At 47.4% G+C, this 22,513-nt stretch overlaps 1 protein-coding gene across 1 annotated transcript; it reads left to right on the top strand.

Moving 5' to 3' along the window:
* Positions 1-856: 856 nt before the first annotated feature.
* LOC131199926 (lebercilin-like protein) lies at positions 857-17,650 on the top strand. The gene is made up of 4 exons (XM_058186218.1): positions 857-1,280; positions 8,435-8,943; positions 16,816-16,953; positions 17,466-17,650. The coding sequence occupies exons 1-4, from the start codon at positions 857-859 to the stop codon at positions 17,595-17,597; spliced, it is 1,203 nt and encodes a 400-aa protein (XP_058042201.1). The 3' UTR covers positions 17,598-17,650.
* Positions 17,651-22,513: the final 4,863 nt, after the last annotated feature.

Raw genomic sequence — 22,513 nt, 5'->3', positions numbered from 1 at the left:
ATACATTTTCCTGTCACATATATTTAATTAAATAACGAAAGAACTGAAGTAAAAAATACCCCAAAACATTAACATTCATAAATATTGTACAACAAAGGAATAGTTAGAAACTAATTTTTATGTTTTTTCTTTTTTTTCACTTCTGTGCTTTTAAAATTTCTTTTAAGTATCTATTTAAATATATATTCGCTTATAATTTCCTGGGTCATATTTTTTTTATCTGCATGTGAATTTATTTCAGCAATGGGGACTAATCTTTTCTTCTTTTTCATTCCCTCCGGTCTAAAAACCTCAGACTGCTTTTTTATTTTTATCTTAAATGTTGGAAGGTTTCTGAACTAGGAAGGAATAACTTGCTACTTGCTTTATCAGGAAAACATTTTCTCTTTATGATGTTTTCCATAAGTAGCTGAGTGAAAGAAATAATGTTGTATGCCTGCTTGAGCAGGGGTTTGGACTAGAAGACCTCAAAAGTCCCTTCCAACTCTGTTATTCTATTATTTGAATGTCAGTCCAGGTTTTCTGTGAAATGCAATATTAATATTTTAGTCTTTTTAGCTCCTTGAAAGAACTCAGGGCTCTGTAGTCATTGCATTCTGCTAATGAGAATGCTAAGAAAAAAGCATATTAATTAATAAACACATCAGTTCTTCAAGAAGTGAATAATATAATGCAAAGGGTCAAAATTGTGGAGATGTTTTTTGGTACAGTATCAGAACAAACAACTTTTAAACCTATGAGATCAAGCCTTAAGTAAATGTTTACATCATGCATTGTTTCTTTGTCTGACTACAGTGCCTTTCCCTTTGGGAAATTTAAAGTAAAATTGACTGTCTTCCCTGCCATTGGTGGAATGATGGCTTCTGATGATACAGTCCTTCATCATACCATCCAAGAGGATAAGACATGTGGACAATGTAAGAAAAGTGGAAGCTCAAACAATTCTCCAGCTAGGCTTACTAAGAGCACCAACAATAGTGAAGACAATAGGCGTAGCAAAAGTTCCAGCCAGTCTGGAAGTACTTGGTTTAACTATTCCAACGACTTCTATGATAACGCATCAAGAACAGCTGTCAACGGCAGCAAGAACAGCATTTGTTCAGAAGAGAACATCTGTGAAACCTCTCAGAACTACTATCACAAAGATTTTCGCTCAGATTCCTCTGAAACCTCCACAAGTGAAGAGTGTGGCAGCTTCACCATTCCATTTCTCCAGCAACTAGAAACAAAAAAGCGGATCATACCAGAGAAGAAAAAGGGTAATGACGTCGATACAAAAGGTAATAAGGCCATCAGTCACCTTGAACACTACTGTGTTCATTGTGGTTGGCAGATGTCAACCAGACTAATGGCAGCTAAGCCTTTGCTGAAAATCAAGCAGTCATGCCATAACTGCACTTTTGATGAGCTACCCTGACATTTCTACAATGTAGAAAGTACACTATATTATTAGAAGTCATATGAATGTTAGTAAACTCATTTAAATTGTATGTACTTCATTAATATATTAAGGTACTGCTTTCAATACCCTCGGTCACTAATTTCCCCCTCGATGTAAGCGGGGTTGTATTATTATTATTATTATTATTTATTATATTTGTATACCGCCCTTCTCCCGAAGGACTCAGGGCGGTTCACAGACAAAAAAAACAACAGAAAACATATAATAGATTAAAAACAGCTAAAGAATAGATAGTTGAATTCAATTGATGCTCTAACTTTTGAATACAAATTTAAAACCTCATTTAAACCCCTTTTTTAAAAATCCCAATTTAAAAAAAAAACTACATTCAGGCTAGTCCTGCTCTTCGAAACAGCAACGTCTTCAGCTCGCGGCGGAAGGACTTGAGATCGGGGAGTTGACGAAGCCCCAGAGGGAGCTCGTTCCAGAGGGTAGGGGCCCCAACAGAGAAGGCCCTCCCCCTAGAGGTCACCAGCCGACATTGTTTAGCTGACGGTATCCGGAGGAGTCCCTCTCTGTGAGAGCGCACTGGTCGGTGAGAGGCTAATGGTGGCAGTAGGCGGTCCCGTAAATATCCCGGCCCTAGGCCATGGAGCGTTTTAAAGGTGATGACAAGTACCTTAAAGTGAACCCGGAAGACCACTGGGAGCCAGTGCAGGTTACGCAGGAGGGGTGTTACATGGGAGCCAAAAGGTGCTCCCTCTATCACCCGCGCAGCCGCATTCTGGACCAGTTGGAGTCTCCGGGCACACTTCAAGGGGAGCCCCATGTAGAGAGCATTACAGTAGTCCAGGCGGGATGTAACAAGGGCATGAGCGACCGTGCATAAGGAAGCCCGATCCAGAAAGGGGCGTAACTGGCGTATCAGGCGAACCTGATGAAAGGCTCCCCTGGTGACGGCTATCGTATGATCTTCTAAAGATAGCCGTGCATCCAGGAGGACGCCCAGATTACGAGCCCTTTCCGTGGGGGCCAATAGTTCGCCCCCAATGATCAGTGATGGAATTAGCTGACTGAACCGGGCCGCCGGCATCCACAGCCACTCGGTCTTGGTGGGATTGAGTCTGAGTCTGTTCCTCCCCATCCAGACCCGTACGGCCTCCAGGCACTGGGACATCACTTCAACAGCCTCGTTGGGGTGGTTAGGGGTGGAAATATAGAGCTGAGTATCATCAGCGTATAGATGACAACTCACCCCAAGACCACGGATGATCTCACCCAGCGGCTTCATATAGATGTTGAACAGAAGAGGCGAGAGAACCGACCCTTGCGGCACCCCACATAAGAGGCGCCTTGGGGTCGATCTCTGTCCCCCCGTCAACACCGTCTGCGACCAGTCGGAGAGGTAGGAGGAGAACCACCGATGAACAGTGCCACTCACTCCAAGTCCCTCGAGTCGGCGCAGCAGGATACCATGATCGATGGTATCAAAAGCCGCTGAGAGATCTAATAGGACCAAGACAGAGGAACAACCTCTGTCCCGAGCCCTCAAGAGATCATCAACCAGCGCGACCAAGGCTGTTTCCGTGCTGTGACCAGGCCGGAAACCGGACTGGAGTGGATCAAGATAGACAGTTTCATCCAGGTACTGGGGCAACTGTCGTGCAACCACACTCTCGACAACCTTTGCCAAAAAGCGAAGGTTGGAGACCGGACGATAATTTGCTAAACTAGCTGGGTCAAGGGAAGGCTTCTTGAGGAGGGGCCTCACCACCGCCTCTTTCAAGGTGGCAGGGAAAACACCCTCCATCAAAGAAGCGTTCACGATTTTCTGGAGCCAGCCTCGTGTCACCTCCCGGGTGGCCAATACCAACCAGGAGGGACACGGGTCCAATAAACATGTGGTCGCATTCAATCTCCCCATTAACCTGTCCATGTCCTCAGGGATCACAGGATCAAACTCATCCCAGATAATAACATCAAGACCTGCCTCCCTCACCCCGTCCGGATCCACCCAGTCTGTGTCCAACCCTTCCCGAATCTGAGCGATTTTATCAAACAGATATTGTCCAAATTCCTCAGCTCGACCCTTTAAGGGATCTTCTACCGCTCCCTGATGGAGGAGCGAGCGGGTCACCCTAAACAGGGCGGCTGGGCGATTATCTGCTGATGCAATGAGGTTGGAAAAATACTCCCGTTTTGCCAGCCTCATCGCCACAAGATATTAAGTATTGATGGGTCTAGTTCACCAGTTATCATGGTCATACAGATGTCAGTGTAACACAATTTCAATAAATAAGCTAAAGGGACTGGAAGCATGGTCCTGTATGTAAAAAAATATTTGGCAAATTTGAGTGGTTATTCTTTCATTCTTTTTGAGTTGATTACTTTCACTATTTCATCATTATTTGGATATGGTGTGTATGTTTGGGTGTGTATGTATATACCTATCCATCTGATTGTCTAGGCAGTTTTGTATAGTGGTTACGGTGCTGGGCTAGCAATCCTGCTTTAGGAAAGACTGGCTGAGATATATCATGAGAGCTTATGCAGAGGTGGGATTCAGCCGGTTCTGCCCAGTTTGGCTAAACCTGTTGTTAACTTTGGGCCCAGTTTGACGAACCGGCTGATCCTACCATTGGCTGGCCCTCCCCTCCTCAGGACTCCTCGCCTTGGTTGGCCTCTCCTGAGGCCATTTTGGCTCCTCTAACCATCCCCCGGTCCCCTCCAAGCAAGCAACACCTGCACAGGGAAAAACCCAAGGCAGCTCTGACAAGGCACTCGGAGGGAGGGGCGGGAACTACTAAACAGGTGGCCAAGTTAAGTGCCTGAAGGACCCCATCTCGTCACTGGGAGTCCAAGTGCGCCTAGAGGGTGGTGGGCAAGGCCTTGGTTGGGCTTCTTGTCAGACAATGGGCTTCGCAGGGGACCAGTCTAGTGCCCGGAGCCGGCTCTGCCCTAAGGAAGCCAGGGGCATCCTTGGGGCTCCTGCAAAAAGAGGCTCAGGCAGGTCCGGCCCCATGCAGCGCCATGATCCATGAGCTGCTGCTGGCGCTGCACAGCTACCCGGGCAGCCTCTTCATGGCCGGCGGCCTACAAGTGGGTGCCCCTCGCCCCTCCCCTCCCAGGCCCAGCCAGCCCCTCTTACCTGTGTGTGTGTGTGTGTGTGTGTGTGTGTGTGTGTGTGTGTGTGTGTGTGTATGGTGGGGAGAGAGGTAAGGCCAATGGAGACCAGCAGCTCCGGGTCTGCTGTGTTCAGCCAAAGGGCTGCCAGGGGGGACACAGTGAGGCTTGGCTATCTTTTGGGCCTGGTTCTTTCTCAACCTGACCAGGCAAGCAGGTGGAAATGGAGCCCTCACCAATTACCAGTCTTCCCACCTGTCTCTCTGGCATTTCCACCCCTTTGGGCAGTGCAAATACTCCTAATTCCAAGCGTGGAGGCATGCATAGTGTCTCCTTTGCAGAAGAGGGTGGAGAAAGGCCTGTTATGATCAGTGTGTAGCAGCGTAGTGCGGGGTGGGGGGGAGAAGAGAAAGAAATCCTCTTGATTCCTGTGCATGTCTTTTCACTAAGTTTTTATTCTGGCTGTAAACCGCCCTGAGTCCTTCGGGAGAAGGGCGGTATACAAATTAAAATATTATTATTATTATTATTATTATTATTATTATTATTATTATTATTATTATTATTATTATTATTATTATTATTATTGTAAATGTATGAGTGTGTGTGTGTGTGTGTGTGTGTGTGTGTGTGTGTGTGTGTGTGTGTAGTGGAGCTCTTCCTGAGTCTCCTCACTGCCATGAAAAATACACAGTGATCGCCTTATCTCTTCTCAGGAAGAGCTCCACTCCCCAACACATACAATACACACACACATACACACCACACACACACACACGTTTAAACTTAGTGAAACGTAAAAAGACATGCATAGGAATCAAGAGCTTTCTCTCTCTCTTCTGCCACATCCAGCGCTCCTAAGCTAGTTGCCATGAAAAGGAAACTGGTGCGCCTTCCTCCACCTTCCATAAGCCCTCACTACCAGTAATAAGCTCTCTGTGCAGAACAGGATGAAGCTCCTCAGAATCCTGCTGTGTGCCAAAAATGCAGCTTCTGAGGAATTGAAACGTGCTGCTTCTGCCGGTTCTGCGAGTTGGCAAGTCAGCTTGCCTGGCACACAAGCCTGACTGGGGAAGCGCTACCTATGCCCCTCAAGCATAGCTGTGCTTGGAGAGCACCGTGTGCTGAAAGTGAAATACCTCCTTTCTGGCTGCAGTGGAACCAAAGTGTCAAAAGAGGGCCAGGTGGGGTGGTGGTGGTGAAGGCTCTGTGAATGTGGGGGGGGGGGAAGCAAGGAGAAGTGAGAGTGAAGGTGAGGAGCTGCGTGTTAACCCAGCAGGAGTGGGAAAGGTTTTGTGGACTACACGCGGCTCCGCCCTTCGCCTTCCTAGCCGGGCAATGGAGCAAACCATGTGCAGCTGGCAGCATGACTTTCGCTCGTCTTTTTCTGGGGGAGGCAAGCAATCCCAATGCCTTGTGCTGGTGTTTGTTCAATGCGGCCACAGACAAGCTGAGAAACAGTGGGATAAAGTGCTGCAGACGCCCCTCGCTCGCCCCTTTGCCTGGCTTCCTTCCTCCCGCTTCTTGTTCCCTCCCTACCAGTCTAGCTTGACACAGGCAGAAGCCCACAATTGCCCTTTCCAAGCCCACTGTCAGTGAAGCTGGGCACTCGAAAGGGCTGGCTTTTTGCCTAGTTTTGTCCGGCTTTTGGGAGGGAAATGGGCAGGGGCCTGGGGAGGAAGCCATTTTCCTTCCAACAGACAAACAAACCTAGGCAAAAATCCAGCTCACTGGTGCCCAGCTTCACTAGCAGCGGGTTTGGAAGGGGCAATTGTGAGCTTCTACCTGTGTCAAGTTAGACTGGGGAAGGAGAGCACAAGCAGTGGGAGGAGGGAAGCCAGGCAAAGGGACGAGTGAGGTGTGTCTTCAGCATGCTATAGCACATGCACTTGCCCTCAGCCTGGCAGATGTTCTAAGGGAGGGAGAGAGGGAGAGAGAGAAAGAGAGAGAGAAATCTGATCCAACCTCTATGTGTGTATGTATGTGTGTGTGTGTGTGTGTGTGTGTGTGTGTGTGTGTAGTGGAGCTCTTCCTGAGTCTCCTCACTGCCATGAAAAATACACAGTGATCGCCTTATCTCTTCTCAGGAAGAGCTCCACTCCCAACACATACAATACACACACACACACACACCACACACACACACACGTTTAAACTTAGTGAAAAGTGAAAAGCCATGCACGGGAATCAAGAGGCTTTCTCTCTCTCTTCTCCCACACCCAGCTCTCTTAAGCCAGTTGCCTTGAAAAGAAAACTGGTGCGCATTCCTCCGCCCTCCGTAAGCCCTCACTACCGGTAATAAGCTCTCTGTGCAGAAGAGGAGGAAGATCCTCAGAGTCCTGCCGTGTGCCAAAAATGTAGCTTCTGAGGAATTGAAAAGTGCTGCTTCTGCCGGTTCTGCGAGTTGGCAAGTCAGCTTGCCTGGCACACAAGCCTGACTGGGGAAGCGCTACCTATGCCCCTCAAGCATAGCTGTGCTTGGAGAGCACCGTGTGCTGAAAGTGAAATACCTCCTTTCTAGCTGCAGTGGAGCGAAAGTGTCAAAAGAGGGCCAGGTGGGGTGGTGGTGGTGAAGGCTCTGTGAATGGGGAGGGGAGCAAGGAGAAGTGAGAGTGAAGGTGAGGAGCTGCATGTTAACACAGCAGGAGTGGGAAAGGTTTTGTGGGTGTTACACGCGGCTCCGCCCTTTGCCTTCCTAGGCAGGCAATGGAGCAAACCATGTGCAGCTGGCAGTATGACTTTCACTTATCTTTTTCTGGGTGAGGCAAGCAATCCCAATGCCTTGTGCTGGTGTTTGTTCGATGCGGCCACAGACAAGCTAAGAAACAGTGGGATAAAGTGCTGCAGACGCCCCTCGCTCGCCCCTTTGCCAGGCTTCCTTCCTCCCGCTTCTTGTTCCCTCCCTACCAGTCTAGCTTGACACAGGCAGAAGCCCACAATTGCCCTTTCCAAGCCCACTGTCAGTGAAGCTGGGCACTCGAAAGGGCTGGCTTTTTGCCTAGTTTTGTCCGGCTTTTGGGAGGGAAATGGGCAGGGGCCTGGGGAGGAAGCCATTTCCTCTCCAACAGCCAAACAAACCTAGGCAAAAAGCAAGCTCACTGGTGCCCAGTTTCACTGGCAGCGGGTTTGGAAGGGGCAATTGTGAGCTTCTACCTGTGTCAAGTTAAACTGGAGAGGGAAAGCACAAGCAATGGGAGGAGGGAAGCCAGGCAAAGGGATGAGTGAGGGGTGTCTGCAGCATGCTATAGCACATGCACTTGCCCTCAGCAGATGTTCTAAGGGAGGGAGAGAGGGAGAGAGAGAAAGAGTGAGAGAAATCTGATCCAACCCCTATGTGTGTGTACGTGTGTGTGTGTGTACGTGTGTGTGTGTGTGTGTGTGTGAGAGAGAGAGAGAGAAAGAAATCCAATCCAATCTCGGAGAGTTATATCAGGCTGGCAGTGGTGTGCTCTCTCTCTCTCTCACACACACACACACACAAGCAAACACATGCACAAAAACACACAAACACAAACACACAGAGAGAAATTGGATCTTTCTTTCTTTCTTCCCTCCCACCCCACCCACCGGAGACCCCTGGATTCCCACCCCAACCGCACCAGGCACCACCCACACAAGTGACATAAAGTTGGCCACGCCCACTCAGTCACATGACCCACCCAGCCACTCACTAGGAAGAAACGGTTCTTAAATTATTTCAATCCCACCACTGAGCTTAGGTTATCGTTTCTCAGAATAAGTCTATCAACAAATAGTTGTATTAGAGATTGACTCAAGATATTACATAAAAGGAAGTGAATCTATGCAGTGAATACATATTTGAGCATTTGGCTCTGAGGCTTATATAAAATTATGTGACTCTTACTTTGCTCAATCTTATATGCCATCTTGATATTTCTTTTAATGCAGGAGGTAAAATGTTGCCTAAAAAGAAACCTCAGCAAAAGAACTCATTTATTACTGACCAGACTATCAATGCTCAGGAGAAAAATAAGATGGCTTACTGTCTATTGTCAGCAAGAGACCATAAAATTAAAGAACTGAAAAACCAAGTGGCTGTTCTGCAGAATAAATTGGTGACATTTACTACGGAGAATAAAATGTTGAAGCGTCTTCAGTCTCAACATTTAAAAGCAATCAGGAAATATGAAAGAGCAGAGATTAACCTGCCTGATCTATTGGCCACACAATCTAATGAAGTGCAGACTCTGAGAGCACTTCTTAGGACATCTCAGGAAGAAGAGCGCAGGGCTTCCACGAAGCTGAGAGATGTTGAGGCACAACTTTTAAAAACAACAGATGCCTTGCGGGCATTGCAAAAACTTTGTGAAGACAAAAAACTTGAAGAGAGAGAACAACTTCAGCATAAATTAAGATCACTCACCCAAAAATTGGAAGCTAGTGATAAGAGAACCCAGGTAACATGCAACATACATTGCTTAGAACAACATAGCATCGCTCTGTGAGCAGAATGGACATTTAGGCACGAACGCTTGGCCGCGCCTCCTTTGCCCCCACCCACCTGCCTCAGCCCATTTACAGCCAGCTTTTCTCCTTCTCTGGCCCTTCCCCAGCCTTTGCAATACGTCACCAAGACTGGAGGGTGAATAGCAAGCGCCTTGGCCACTGGGGTACAGACAGGCAAGAGTGTGTTGGGGGCACCAGGACCAGAGCAAGGGGCACCTTAAAGAGGCTTCACAAAGATAGTTTGGCTCACAACTCAAGTCAGCTCCAACAAAAGAGAGGAGGATAACTAGGCCAGACAGCTTCTGGCATTGCAGGTGGGCTGGGCAGGTCACAAAGATGAATGGCAAGGCCGGCATAGCTTCTGCCATTGGAGGGGGGAGCATGACAGGTGTTGAGTTTGGGCAATGAAGAGGCAGGAGACGATGCAAGTGACAACAGCTCTTTAGTTTATTGTGAATCCCAGCAAAAGCTAACAGGCAAAAACCTCTCTTTATATAGTATTTAGGCTGAGGCATCAACCAATCAGCAACGTGCATTTTCCCGCCCAATTGTCCCTCCTAAAATTCAAATACATTACAACAGGCGAACAGACACACTCACACTTGACTGCCACCCAGTGGCCTCAGCAGCTACTACTCCCCCTCCCTTTGGTCCTGGTGACACAAGGCCTCAAAACTTGTTGAGCAGCCGCAGTACTTTTTTCAGATTCTTAAACTGTTATTCAGAAATCACACTTCAGTTATGTGGGAGTTTGTTATTTAATGGAACAGATAATAATTTTATACATCATTGGTAGAATACTTTTTTGCAGTCTTTACCAATAATTGTAATAGCGATGACCAACCTAGGTTTACTTTACTGACCCAATCTAGCTTGTCGAGCTGGAAACTGTATGACTTTTTACCAATGACTTCTTCCTTTATCCCAGCTCTAGGAAAACAGATACAGTAGGATATTTTTGTATAATGCCAGCTTTTTACAACTCTCTTATCAGTTTTGAAACAAAGAGAAGCTGCACAATTATGTACTGCCACCCAGTGGCCTCAGCAGCTACTACTCCCCCTCCCTTTGGTCCTGGTGCCACAAGGCTCTAAAACTTGTTGAGCAGCTGCAGTACTTTTTTTCAGATTCTTAAATTGTTACCCAGAAATCACACTTCAGTTATGTGGGAGTTTGTTATTTACTGGAACAAATAATAATTTTATACATCATTGGTAGAATAGTTTTTTGCAGTCTTTACCAATAAAACATAATTGTAATAGGTTTACTTTACTGGCCCAATCTAGCTTGTCGAGCTGGGAACTGTATGACTTTTTACCAATGACTTCTTCCTTTATCCCAGCTCTAGGAAAACAGATACAGTAGGATATTTTTGTATAATGCCAGCTTTTTACAACTCTTGTATCAATTCTGAAACACAAAGAGAAGCTGCACAACTATGCAATGAGGAAACTTTTAGTGATATTTTTTCTTATCAATTAATGAAATTAAAATCTCTAGATATAAAAAGACATTATTGGAAAAGAGGAATGTAGGAAAACCAGGAGACGATTATAGTTAGACAGGTGGAATTATGTATTAAAATTGCTACCGGCAAGCTAGCTAAGCTAATTACTTATGAATCTTATTTTCACCACACGATTAGAGATGAATGTTGAAAAACACTACCTGGATGTTTTTAGTGGCTGTTATGCAAAACGTCTTCCTCTTCACACTTCCTTTCATTTTTGCATATTCGGCTCAATTGTATAGACAATTGAGATTTTTTTTGTGTGTACTATATTGTCATTGCACTTCGTACAATGAAATTAAATGCCATCTTCAGTGTACATCATACATAAGAAAACTATAAAAAAATAAAACAAAAACGCACACCCTTTACATTCTATACAATTGAATTGATACCTCCGATACTGCATTAATATTACACAATATAGTAGAATTCAATATAGTTACTACTCTGGGATAGAAGCTGTTTTTCAACCTTTTTCCTTGTTTTTATTGTCCTGTACCCATCTGCCAAACGGTAATAGTTCAACAGTTTTGGTGTCCTTCTGAGCATGTCCAAGATGGCGCCGCCCTGCTGATCGGGGGAGCGGCGGTGGGCCTTTTCGGGCCTTGTCCGGTTCTGGGGGGGGCCTTGGTGACATCTTAGGCCCCCGCCCTGATGGAAGAACATCCAGCCACCCGGAGGAGGGGTGACTTGGTGCAGGACGACTTCGGGGGGTGTTGGGAGGAGCCCCGGAGCGTCCTTGCTGCAGCGGTGATCCTGGCGGCTTGCCGGGCGGCCGCGGCTTGCCGAGTCGCCGCCGGCCTTTTCGGTGTTCTGGCGGCGGCGGCGGCAGCGACGGCGACAGGGGGTCTCTGATATTCAGGGCCCCCCTTGGACCCCGCCTGTGGGAGGAAGCAGTGGCGGCCCTGGCCGCTTGCCGGGCGGCTTGCTGGGCGGCCCGCGGCTTGCCGGGCGGCTTGCTGGGCGGCCTGCGGCTTGCCGAGCTGCCGCCGGCCTTTTTGGCATTCTGGCGGCGGTGGCGGCGGCGGGGGCCTCTGACACCTTGGGCCCCCTTAGATCCCCGCCCTGATGGAGGAGGCTTCAGTCGTTCAGGAAGATGGGTGACGGGCGACTTCGGGGGCGAGGGGAGGAGCCCCGGAGGAGGTGCGCCCAGTGGAGATCTGGAGGGCCTCCCGGGCCCCCGTCGGCCTTGTTGGCTTCCTGGCGGCGGTGGCGGCCTGGCTTTTCTTCGTTTGGCGCTGGCGCCGGTGGAGCCCCGGAGCGTCCTTGCTGCAGCGGTGATCCTGGCGGCTTGCCGGGCGGCTTGCGGGGCGCCCGGGGCTTGCCGAGTTGCCGCCGGCCTGTGCGGCGTTCTGGCGGCGGCGGCGGCAGCGACGGCGACAGGGGGTCTCTGATATTCAGGGCCCCCCTTGGACCCCGCCTGTGGGAGGAAGCAGTGGCGGCCCTGGCAGCTTGCCGGGCGGCTTGCTGGGCGGCCTGCGGCTTGCCGAGCTGCCGCCGGCCTTTTTGGCATTCTGGCGGCCGTGGCGGCGGGGCCTCTGACACCTTGGGCCCCCTTAGATCCCCGCCCTGATGGAGGAGGCTTCAGTCGTTCAGGAAGATGGGTGACGGGCGACTTCGGGGGCGAGGGGAGGAGCCCCGGAGGAGTTGCGCCCAGTGGAGATCTGGAGGGCCTCCCGGGCCCCCGTCGGCCTTGTTGGCTTCCTGGCGGCGGTGGCGGCCTGGCTTTTCTTCGTTTGGCGCTGGCGCCGGTGGAGCCCCGGGATTGCTGGCAGGATTTGGCGACTGGCGTCCCTTCCTAGATGGTGGGGATGTCGGTGGCCTCATGCGGCGGTGATGGGACGCTTTCGGCGGTGATGGCCGGGCGGAGGTGGCCGGCGGCGGCGGCCTGCCTCGGTGTTTCAAGGCGGCGGACGGCCTGTTTAACATCTTTATCATCGGTCCCCCCCCTCCTTCTTCCTTAGTCCACCCCTGACTATTTATAGGGGGTGGTGAACTGACTGAGTGAGCGGTTTTGTCCTCTACCCCACAAGGATCACTATTGACTGTTTCCCATCAGGACTGACTGACAGACTGGTTGTGGTCACTGTATCATCTGTTACCATCTTGACCGGCCCAGGATGGGCCTCCTGCCGGACTTTCTTTGTGATGCGAACGTTTACTGCGGCTGACCTTCTTGCCCTGCGAGATGCCCCTCTCTCGCGGGTTTGGCCCTCCATACTATCGAGGGCCCACCTTGAGGACGGGCTTTGGAGCCCCGAGAGGTGGCATGCTAAAAATAGGAGGCTTAGGGGCTTTTTAATTAGCTGTTTTAAGAGATTTTTTAAGGGGAGTTTTAATGGGGATTTTAAGGGTTGGGAGGGGGGGGAGGGATTCGACGGGTAGGGGAGAGAACCCGTCGGGGAGGGATCCAGCCCCTGTGCTTGTTCGCGACATTATTACATCTGGTCCGAAGGCAGGGGGGGAGGGTTCTGTTCCAGGACTAAAGGGTTGTTCAATCTGTACGGTAAGTGGGAGAGGCAGATATGGCGGAGGGGGGGGGCGTATCGAGTGTTGGGAGCACGTGCTCGATGTTTGACGGCGATCACGTGCTCCGGCCCCTCAGTCCCTACCCGTTCCTCAGGCGGCCATGATCCTCAGAGCCTGGATCTTCGGTTGATGTTATGTAATGCCCGGTCCGTGGCTAATAAAGCCCCCCTGATTTGTGATCTTATTCAGGGGGAGTCCGCGGACCTTATGGGCATTACGGAGACCTGGTTGGGTCCGGAGGGGGGGGTTCCCCTCGTTGAGCTGTGCCCTCCAGGTTTTCGAGCATTTCATCAGCCGAGGGCCCAAGGTAGGGGTGGGGTGGTGGTGGTTGTCATTAAGGAAGATCTAGAGCCGAGGGAGGCCACTGTTCCTCAGATTGCCGGTTGTGAATCCCTCTATGTGAGGTGGGGCCATAGGAATCAGTTGGGCTTGTTGATCGCGTACCTGGCTCCTTGCTGCGTGACCACAGCCCTGCCCGAGCTGTTGGAGGTGCTTGCCTCCGTGGCGGTTGAGACCCCCAGACTTATAGTCATGGGGGATTTCAACTTGCCATCGGCTGGCTTGTTATCGACTGCAGCTCGGGAGTTCCAGGCTTCCATGACGGCCTTGGACCTGATTCGGGTAAATGATGGCCCCACGCACATGGGGGGAGGCATACTGGACCTGATTTATATCTCTGGACAGTGGTTAAATGATTTGGAATTAGATGATTTAGTAACAGAACCGATGTCATGGTCCGATCATTTCCTCCTTCGACTAGACTTCCGAACCGCCATCCACCATCGCAGGGAGACGGAACCTATACGGTGGTTCCGTCCCAGGCGCCTGATGGACCCTGAGAGGTTCCTGACGGAGCTTGGGCCATTCCCTGAGGATCTGGCCCACGGCACGACTGAGGAACTAGTTGCGGCCTGGGAGCGGGCCGCGGCTGGGGCCTTGGACCGTGTCGTGCCTTTGCGACCTCTGACCCGGCGCAGATCTCGTTTGGCCCCTTGGTTCTCCGAGGGGCTGAGGGAGATGAAACGCCGGAGAAGACGTCTAGAGAGCACCTGGAGGTCCAGCCGTTCCGAAGCTGATCGGACACTAGTTAGGTCCTATTCTAGGACCTACCTAGTGGCAATGAGGGAGGCGAGGCGCTCATATACCTCCACCCTCATTGCGTCGGCAGATAACCGCCCGGCCGCCCTGTTTCGGGTGACCCGCTCCCTCCTTCATCAGGAGGTGCGGGATGACCCGTTGCAGGGACGTGCTGAGGAGTTTAGTGGTTATCTATACGATAAAATCGCTCAGCTCCAGGATGGTCTGGACCGAAATTGGGATGATCCAGGCGAGGGAGAGGAGACACGTCTTGTTGAGTCCATTTGGGATGAGTTTGACCCTGTGGCTCCCGAGGACGTGGACAGGCTGTTGGGGAGGCTTCACGCCACTACATGTTTACTGGACCCGTGTCCTTCCTGGCTGGTACTGGCCACTCAGGAGGTGACACGAGGCTGGCTCCAGGAGATTATCAACGCTTCTTTGTTGGAAGGGGTTTTCCCTGCCGCCTTGAAAGAGGCGGTGGTGAGACCCCTCCTCAAGAAGCCCTCCCTGGACCCAGCTATTTTGGGTAATTATCGTCCAGTCTCCAACCTTCGCTTTGTTGCGAAGGTTGTAGAGAGTGCTGTGGCGCGACAGCTACCCCAATACCTGGATGAAGCCGTCTATCTAGACCCGTTCCAGTCCGGCTTCCGACCCGGATACAGCACGGAGACAGCTTTGGTCGCATTGGTGGATGATCTCTGGAGGGCCAGGGACAGGGGTTATTCCTCTGCCCTGGTCCTATTAGACCTCTCAGCGGCTTTTGATACCATCGACCATGGTATCCTGCTGCGCCGGTTGGGGGGATTGGGAGTGGGAGGCACCGTATATCGGTGGTTCTCCTCCTATCTCTCTGACCGTTCGCAGACGGTGTTGACAGGGGGGCAGAGGTCGACCACGAGGTGCCTCACTTGTGGGGTGCCGCAGGGGTCGATTCTCTCGCCCCTTCTGTTCAACATCTATATGAAGCCGTTGGGTGAGATCATCAGTGGCTTTGGGGTGAGATACCAGCTGTACGCTGATGACACCCAGCTGTACTTCTCCACCCCAGGCCACCCCAATGAAGCTGTTGAAGTGCTGTCCCGGTGCGTGGAAGCCGTATGGGTCTGGATGGGGAGAAACAGGCTCAAGCTTAATCCCTCCAAGACGGAGTGGCTGTGGATGCCGGCACCCCGATTCAGTCAGCTGCAGCCGCGGCTGACTGTTGGAGGCAAGTTATTGGCCCCAAAGGATAGGGTGCGCAACTTAGGTGTCCTCCTGGATGAACGGCTGTCGTTTGAAGATCATTTGACGGCCGTCTCCAGGGGGGCCTTCCACCAGGTTCGCCTGGTTCGCAGTTGCGCCTTCCTTGATCGGGATGCCTTGTGCACGGTCACTCATGCGCCTGCTACCTCTCGCCTGGATTATTGTAATGCTCTCTACATGGGGCTCCCTTGAAGTGCACTCGGAGGCTTCAGTTAGTCCAGAATGCAGCTGCGCTGGTGATAGAGGGAGCTCGCGTAGCTCCCATATAACACCGCTCCTGCGCAGACTGCACTGGCTGCCTGTGGCCTTCGAGTGCGCTTTAAGGTGCTGGTTACGACCTTTAAAGCGCCCATGGCTTAGGGCCTGGGTACTTACGGGACCGCCTGCTGTTACCACATGCCTCTCACCGACCCGCACGCTCTCACAGAGAGGGACTTCTCAGGTGCCGTCCGCCAAGCAATGTCGGCTGGCGGCCCCAGGAAGGTCCTTCTCTGTGGGGCTCCACACTCTGGAATGAACTTCCCGGGTTTACGCCAAATACCTGACCTTCGGACATTCCGTCGCGAACTGAAGACGCATCTTTTTATTTGCGCGGGGCTGTCTTAAATTGAATTTTATCAAATTTTAAAATTTTTATTAACTAATTTTAAATGGGGTTTTAGCTCACTGTATATTTTAATTTTCAGGCCAATTTTAAAATAAGTTTTTTAATTGCATTTTAAATTATATATTGTACTGTCTGTTTTATTTTGCCTGTACACCGCCCTGAGTCCTTCGGGAGAAGGGCGGTATAGAAATCAAATAAATAAATAAATAAATAAATAAAACAAAAGGATGCCCAGGATGAGATGGATCTTTAAGAACGTTGTTTTAAACGTTCTGAGGGCAGCGGGAGCTATAAAGCCCTTCCAAAGAGGGGAGAGGGCAACCAACGATCCTCTGGGCAATGATATTAACCCTCTGGAGCATTGGCCTATCTGCCACTGTGCAATTAGTAAACCATACACATTTTGGAAATAATGGCTCTTGCTTTAATTAATCAGATGAAAAAGTCCATCTCTCATGACATGAGCCTAGCCAGCACATTTCAAACTGTATATTGATTAAACCTACCTTATTTGGCATCATACCAAAGCAAAAATGAAGCATATTATGGCTTTTTTATAATTGAAATGAACAAAATCTATCTATCTATCTCTTTTCTTCTTAATCTGCATAACAGATTCTGAGCATCATATGACCTTATTTTTGATTTTACACATTATTTTTGATATTTTTCTTTCACAATGTGGATCGATTCCCATTTCAAAAATTGTGATTATTATGACTGAGCGAGGATTTTCATCTTTTTGGAAAGATTTGATAAAATTTCAGTTGCCTTCCCCTAATTTCTAATTCAATATTATATGATTGCAAATATTGAATAATCTTGTTGATGGTTTATTTCCAATGTGTTTAGGATTTGGAAAAGCAGCTTTCGTTGAATACTGCTTCTTTTAGACATCAATTAGCGGCTGAGAAAAAGAAGATCATTGAAGCTCAGTCACTCACAGAAAATTTACAAGTAGAAATTGAGTCGCTGAAGCTAAAGCTTAAGGTATTTAGATGCTTAAATTACATTTTTCTTACCACAGAAGACATCCAAGATGCTATTCACTAAATGCTGATTTGACATAAACCTATCTTGTTCTGTGGGTCTTTCTTTCAGCCTCTAACTATCTAAACTTTAGACTGGAGAAATATATTAATTTATGTTTGGCCTTTTGCACGCTAACATTTCTAGGAACAGATAGTACTTGAAAAGGGTCTCCCAACATGAAAATAATATGCTTTTTAAATTTGTTAATGGCTGTATTGATAGAAAATTGAGGCGGGGGAGAGAAACCTGGTCAAAACCTTCACAGTTCCAGAAAAAACAGGATATTTATCCTTCAGAATCTATAGAAAAGAAAGTATTTGGACAAAACATGCCTAAGCAAATATTTTAAATATAGATAAATAAAATGAGATACTGGGGGGAGATACGTGGTGAAATTTTTATCTCTGAAGAATTGAGATTAATACAATAAACTATATTATCAACATAAATTTAATAATGCATTTCTTTAGGAAAGAGAAAGAGAACTAAGCAATACAAATATTTATGCACACCGGATGCGCAAAGGTCAGCCAGAGGAAGGTGATTCATATTCTTCTCCAAAAGGTAGAACAGAATTTGTTTCATACTTTATTGTGAAATAAGAAGTATGACAATTCTTTGACTTGTCAAAAAATATTTCAAATCCTTGCTCTATTTTCTCTTTTAAAATGGCAATACTGCATTTTCTGAGCTCATTATTTAATAATCATCAGTGCTGATTAAAAAGGATCATTCTCATCATTCTCTATAGATGGGAGAGATAAGGGGAGAAGAATTTTATGGGTATTTACTAAGAAAGCCCACTAAATTCAAAATCCCTTTGTTACAGGATTTTAGCGTATCTGTGTGCTATGTAGATCATAGTTCAATCAAACCTAGGTAAAATCTGACATATTTTGATGACTTCTAGAGCCTTTGAATTGAACATGAAATTGCTTTATGATCTCATGCCATGCTGCCATTATACAAATGAGTTTAGCATCTGTTCAATGATAAATCATTATAGAAATGATATAAATCATGGTTTATCATTGCTTTGTCCCATGCAGTATGAAATAATCCCCCTGCCATTGCCACTGAAGGGATTATCTAACATTTTCCTATCATGCTGCTGCTATCCAATATACACAGTCATCAAATTATGTCAAATTATGTCAAATTATGTCTGTAATGGAGCTCATCATATGTTACCTAGATCATATTCAATCAAACCAAGGTATAATCTGACATATTTTGATGACTTCTACAACCTTTTAATTTGGGATATAACCTGGCTTTGGAACTGAAATTGCTTTATTCCCTCATGCTACATATAGCTCAAGATCACATTATTGCTGTTTCTTCCTCCAAATTACAGACGTTCACATTTCCCCCCCCCAACCTTCTCCCTCATATACATTCAACATACATGTTGAATTAGCAAGGAGAGTGTATTTCTCACCCCTTCATTCAACTCTGAATTTATGAATGAAATACAGGAGTGGTTTATCATTGCCTTGTCCCATGCAGTATGAAACAATCCCCTGGCATTTGACACTGAAAGGATTATCTAACATCTTCCTAACATAGTGTTCCTATCCAATATACACAATCCTCCAATTATGACTATAATGGAGCTCAGAATTTTCATCATGATGGTAGTAAATCAAGACACCCACTTGACCAACCTGATTTTAAAACATTTTTGTGGTGTTTGTTAAATAAACATCTCAACTGTAAAGCAAATGATTATTAAAATTAAAAAGATCATTAAGGAAACATTGTGGTTGTTAAGCAAGACAATGAATTTTTATCGCCATTGTTGCCAGAAACTGACTCAAAAGGCTAGTTACAAGCAACAAAACACAGCAATTTGCCATAAAGCAAGTCCTGTGACAGTGGAGGTTGGGGAAGGGAACAGCTTCATAACTCTGGAACTGGGTTATAAATACTTTGGGACAGGGGTGAAATCAAAAAATGTTCCCTACCGGTTCTGTGGGCGTGGCTTGGTGGGCGTGGCAGGGGAAGGATATTGCAAAATCTCCATTCCCACTGTCGTGTCCCACTCCTCCGCTGACAGCTGGGTCAGGGAAATCCGAATCAGGCTTGCCTCTGCAGCTCTGCCCAAAGTCCTAGCAAAGTCCTCAGAGCAGGCAGGAGACCAGTAAGTGACTTCAGCAAGATAAGTTCGACTTTTGCCTGACTCAGAGACTGCCAGAAAGTAGATCCTTTATATAGGCCATGGGGTGTGGCTCCATGACTCAGCACTCATTAAGGCCTGCCCCTCCCTTCCTTCTGTTGCCTCCACCTCTCCAATCTTCTGATGCGAGGGTCACTCCAATCAGCTGTTGTTGGGAGTAAACCCTCCTCAGGCTCACCTGCTGTGGAGGAGGGGGAGGGGTCTAGCTGCTCCGTTTGCCTGGGCATGGAGTCAGGGCTGGGGCAGGGAGATGCTCCTTCTTCTGCAGTTTGTGTGGGCATGGAGCCAGGACTTGGGCCGGGAGGCATACATTCCTCAGTGTTCGGGAGCAGGTAAGAAGGCCCCGGCTGCTCTGAGGGCGGGCAAGACACAACACCCACCCCACTCTGGAGCCAGCCAGAGGTGGTATTTGCCAGTTCTCCAAACTACTCAAAATTTCCGTTATCGGTTCTCCAGAACCTATTAGAACTTGCTGGATTACATCCCTGCTTTGGGAGGAATATCACCCCTGCTTTGGGAGGAATATCAAAGTAACTGTTGCTTAAGTGAAGAATATGTGAGACTAAATGTGAGAAATATGTGAGAAAATTTACATCAGGGTTATCCTTCAACAGGTCCCTTAGTCAACCCAAAAATAACATGCAGTAGAAGACCAAGGAACAGGCAACAATGTGAAATAGCCGACTTTATAGGAGATGCTGTCACCAATTATGAGCCCTCATTTTGAAAGGAAAGACAGAAAGACACCCCTTCAACTCCCAGTGAAGAAAACACTCGCAAGATGCCGCCTGGGAAAAAAAGGCTTCTTTTGGAAAAACTGTTTGGTCCAAACTGCATCATAAATACCAAATGATGGCTTGCTTGTGTGATTCCAGTCAACCTCATAGAACTAATAGATATCAGATTGTATTAGAACTAGGATATATTAGACAGTAGATATTAGTATTAGAAGTAGCATATATTAGATCGTAGACATTAGATAGTATTACAACTAAGTGATGTTAGATAGTTAATATTACTATTAGAAGTAGCATATATTAGATCGTAGACATTAGATAGTATTACAACTAAGTGATGTTAGATAGTTAATATTACTATTAGAAGTAGGATATATTAGATCGTAGACATTAGATAGTATTACAATTAAGCGATGTTAGATAGTTAATATTACTATTAGAAGTAGGATATATTAGATTGTAGACATTAGATAGTATTACAACTAAGCGATATTAGATAGTAGATATTAGTATTAGAGCTAGGATATATTAGATAATAGATTTTAGATAGTATGAGAACTAGGAAATAGTTTCTGTAGTTACTATTGAAATAAGCATCACAAAAAACTATTTTGTGAAGATTTTGAACATTTTTATAAAACATAAATATAAAAGGAATTTTGAAAAGGTTGTTTTATGACTTATGCTTATCAATTTTTACCTCTAAATAAGATTTCCTTGAAGCCTCTTTCGTTCCTACTTGACACAAATAAAGGAGAATAGGGAGACGACTTCCGGTATCCAGTGGCAACGGACGTCTGGAAGGTTTCTCCTGCCTCCAGCGCCCGAATCCGGCCGCCGCCGAGGCCCTCAGGGGCCAGGTGTTCCGAAAAGGACACCTGCCGCACGGACGGCTCGCCAGGGGTCTCCCAGCCGACATACAGGACTGTGGGGACCGATGCTGGCGCGTCCTAGGCTCGGCGGGGTTCGGAGGCCACAGGCCGCGGCCATTATTTTGGTCGGCGCCTGCCGCTGTCCCCGGTGACACCGGGGCATTGGTTTTATAACTGCAGCAGCCTGGTGGTGAACAGGGCACGGAGAAGAATTGAGGAGGAGAAGGGAAGGGAATATCGGTAAACGTGAGTGGAGTGCTCCGGAGTGCGGGGGGGTTTTCTCTCCCCTGCGGTTGGAAGGAGCACGAGTTATTCTGGAGAGAGGAGAACTTAAAATAAGAAGATTACCGGTTTTGTGGAGCTCTGGAGAGAAGAGGTGATGGAGAAATTTAGGAGGGAAGGTTTGAGGCCCCTCCTTCTGGGGAACAGTGGTGGCGCCCAGCTTCCGCCTTCACTATGAGAATTTTGATGACATCACTTCCTTCGGCTTCCTGGTTGACTAACTGTACTCTGGACTCGTTGCTCCTGTGAGTGCCCCTGGTGGATCCGGAGGAAATTACAAGGATACTGTGCCTGCCTGAGGATTTTGTATTTTTTTCCTTAATGGCAAAAGGTCAGAGACCAACTGCTGGAGAGATGGAGAGAATTTTGGAAAAGTTATCTAATATGGACAAGAAATTGATGAAATAAGAGCAGAAATTGTGACTATCCAAAAGGATTTAAAGGATACTCAACAAGTTTCAGCAGAAAACAAGCAGAAAGTGGAAGGTTTGAGGGTGAGATGCGGGCAGTGCAGAAAAGAGAGGAGACGACAGGCAATGCTGTGCTTGGACTACAGATGGATAAAATGTCTTATTTCCTTAGGTTTCAAAATTTGGAAGAAGTGGACCAAGAAGACTTGAGAGATGTTGTGACTAAATTGTTGGGAGAATTTCTTGGGAGAGGTGTTGATTTCATGAATTGGGATGTGGATCGAGTTTATAGAGTTAATTCGCAATATGCACGCACGCATGCAGTTCCCAGAGAGGTTCATGTCAAATTTGTGAGAAGAGAGACGAGATGAAATTCTTAGAAAACATAGGAGTGGGGCACTGATTTACAGGGGCAGGGAGATAGCCATTCTGAGGCAGATTCCCAGACAGGTACGTGAAAAAGAAAGAAATATTATTTTTGTCAAGCAAATTGTACCAGAAGGAGTGGGCTTCAGATGGCTGATGCCAGAGGGATTGATGATTTTCCGGGAGGGCATTACGAAAAAATCAGTACAATTGCGGAGGCTACGGCCTATGTGGAGGAACACAAAGCCTTCCTGGAATCAGATGACCCAGGAATTGAAGAAGGGGAGGTTATAGATCATGGGGCTGAAGCGGCTGCCGCTGTTGCGGCCCTGGAGTTGGGTCAGGCTGAACCCAGAGTTCTGAGATCCAAAACTAGGAAGTGATAAAGATATTTGGGATTGTGTTGGTTTTCCTTATTCTCTTTTGTACGATATTCTGTTTATTCTTGACTCTTCTTTATTACGTATTTAAAATTTGCAAACTTAGCTACTTCGTGTCACCTGCTTGCCTTATGGCTGTTGTATGTGTTAAAAAATTTGAGTAAAATTCTTATTTTAGATAAGAAAAATGAAAATTTACCATACCTGATATGTATTTGTATAAACCTTTTTTGACTAATAAAAACTTTTTGAAAAAAAAAAAAAAAAAATAAAGGAGAATATTTCCGTGCAG

The sequence above is a fragment of the Ahaetulla prasina genome, chromosome 5 (assembly GCF_028640845.1).
Source record: "Ahaetulla prasina isolate Xishuangbanna chromosome 5, ASM2864084v1, whole genome shotgun sequence".
Taxonomy (NCBI): domain Eukaryota; kingdom Metazoa; phylum Chordata; class Lepidosauria; order Squamata; family Colubridae; genus Ahaetulla; species Ahaetulla prasina.
Note: the sequence above shows the minus strand (reverse complement) of the source record. Positions and strands in the feature narration are given on the sequence as shown.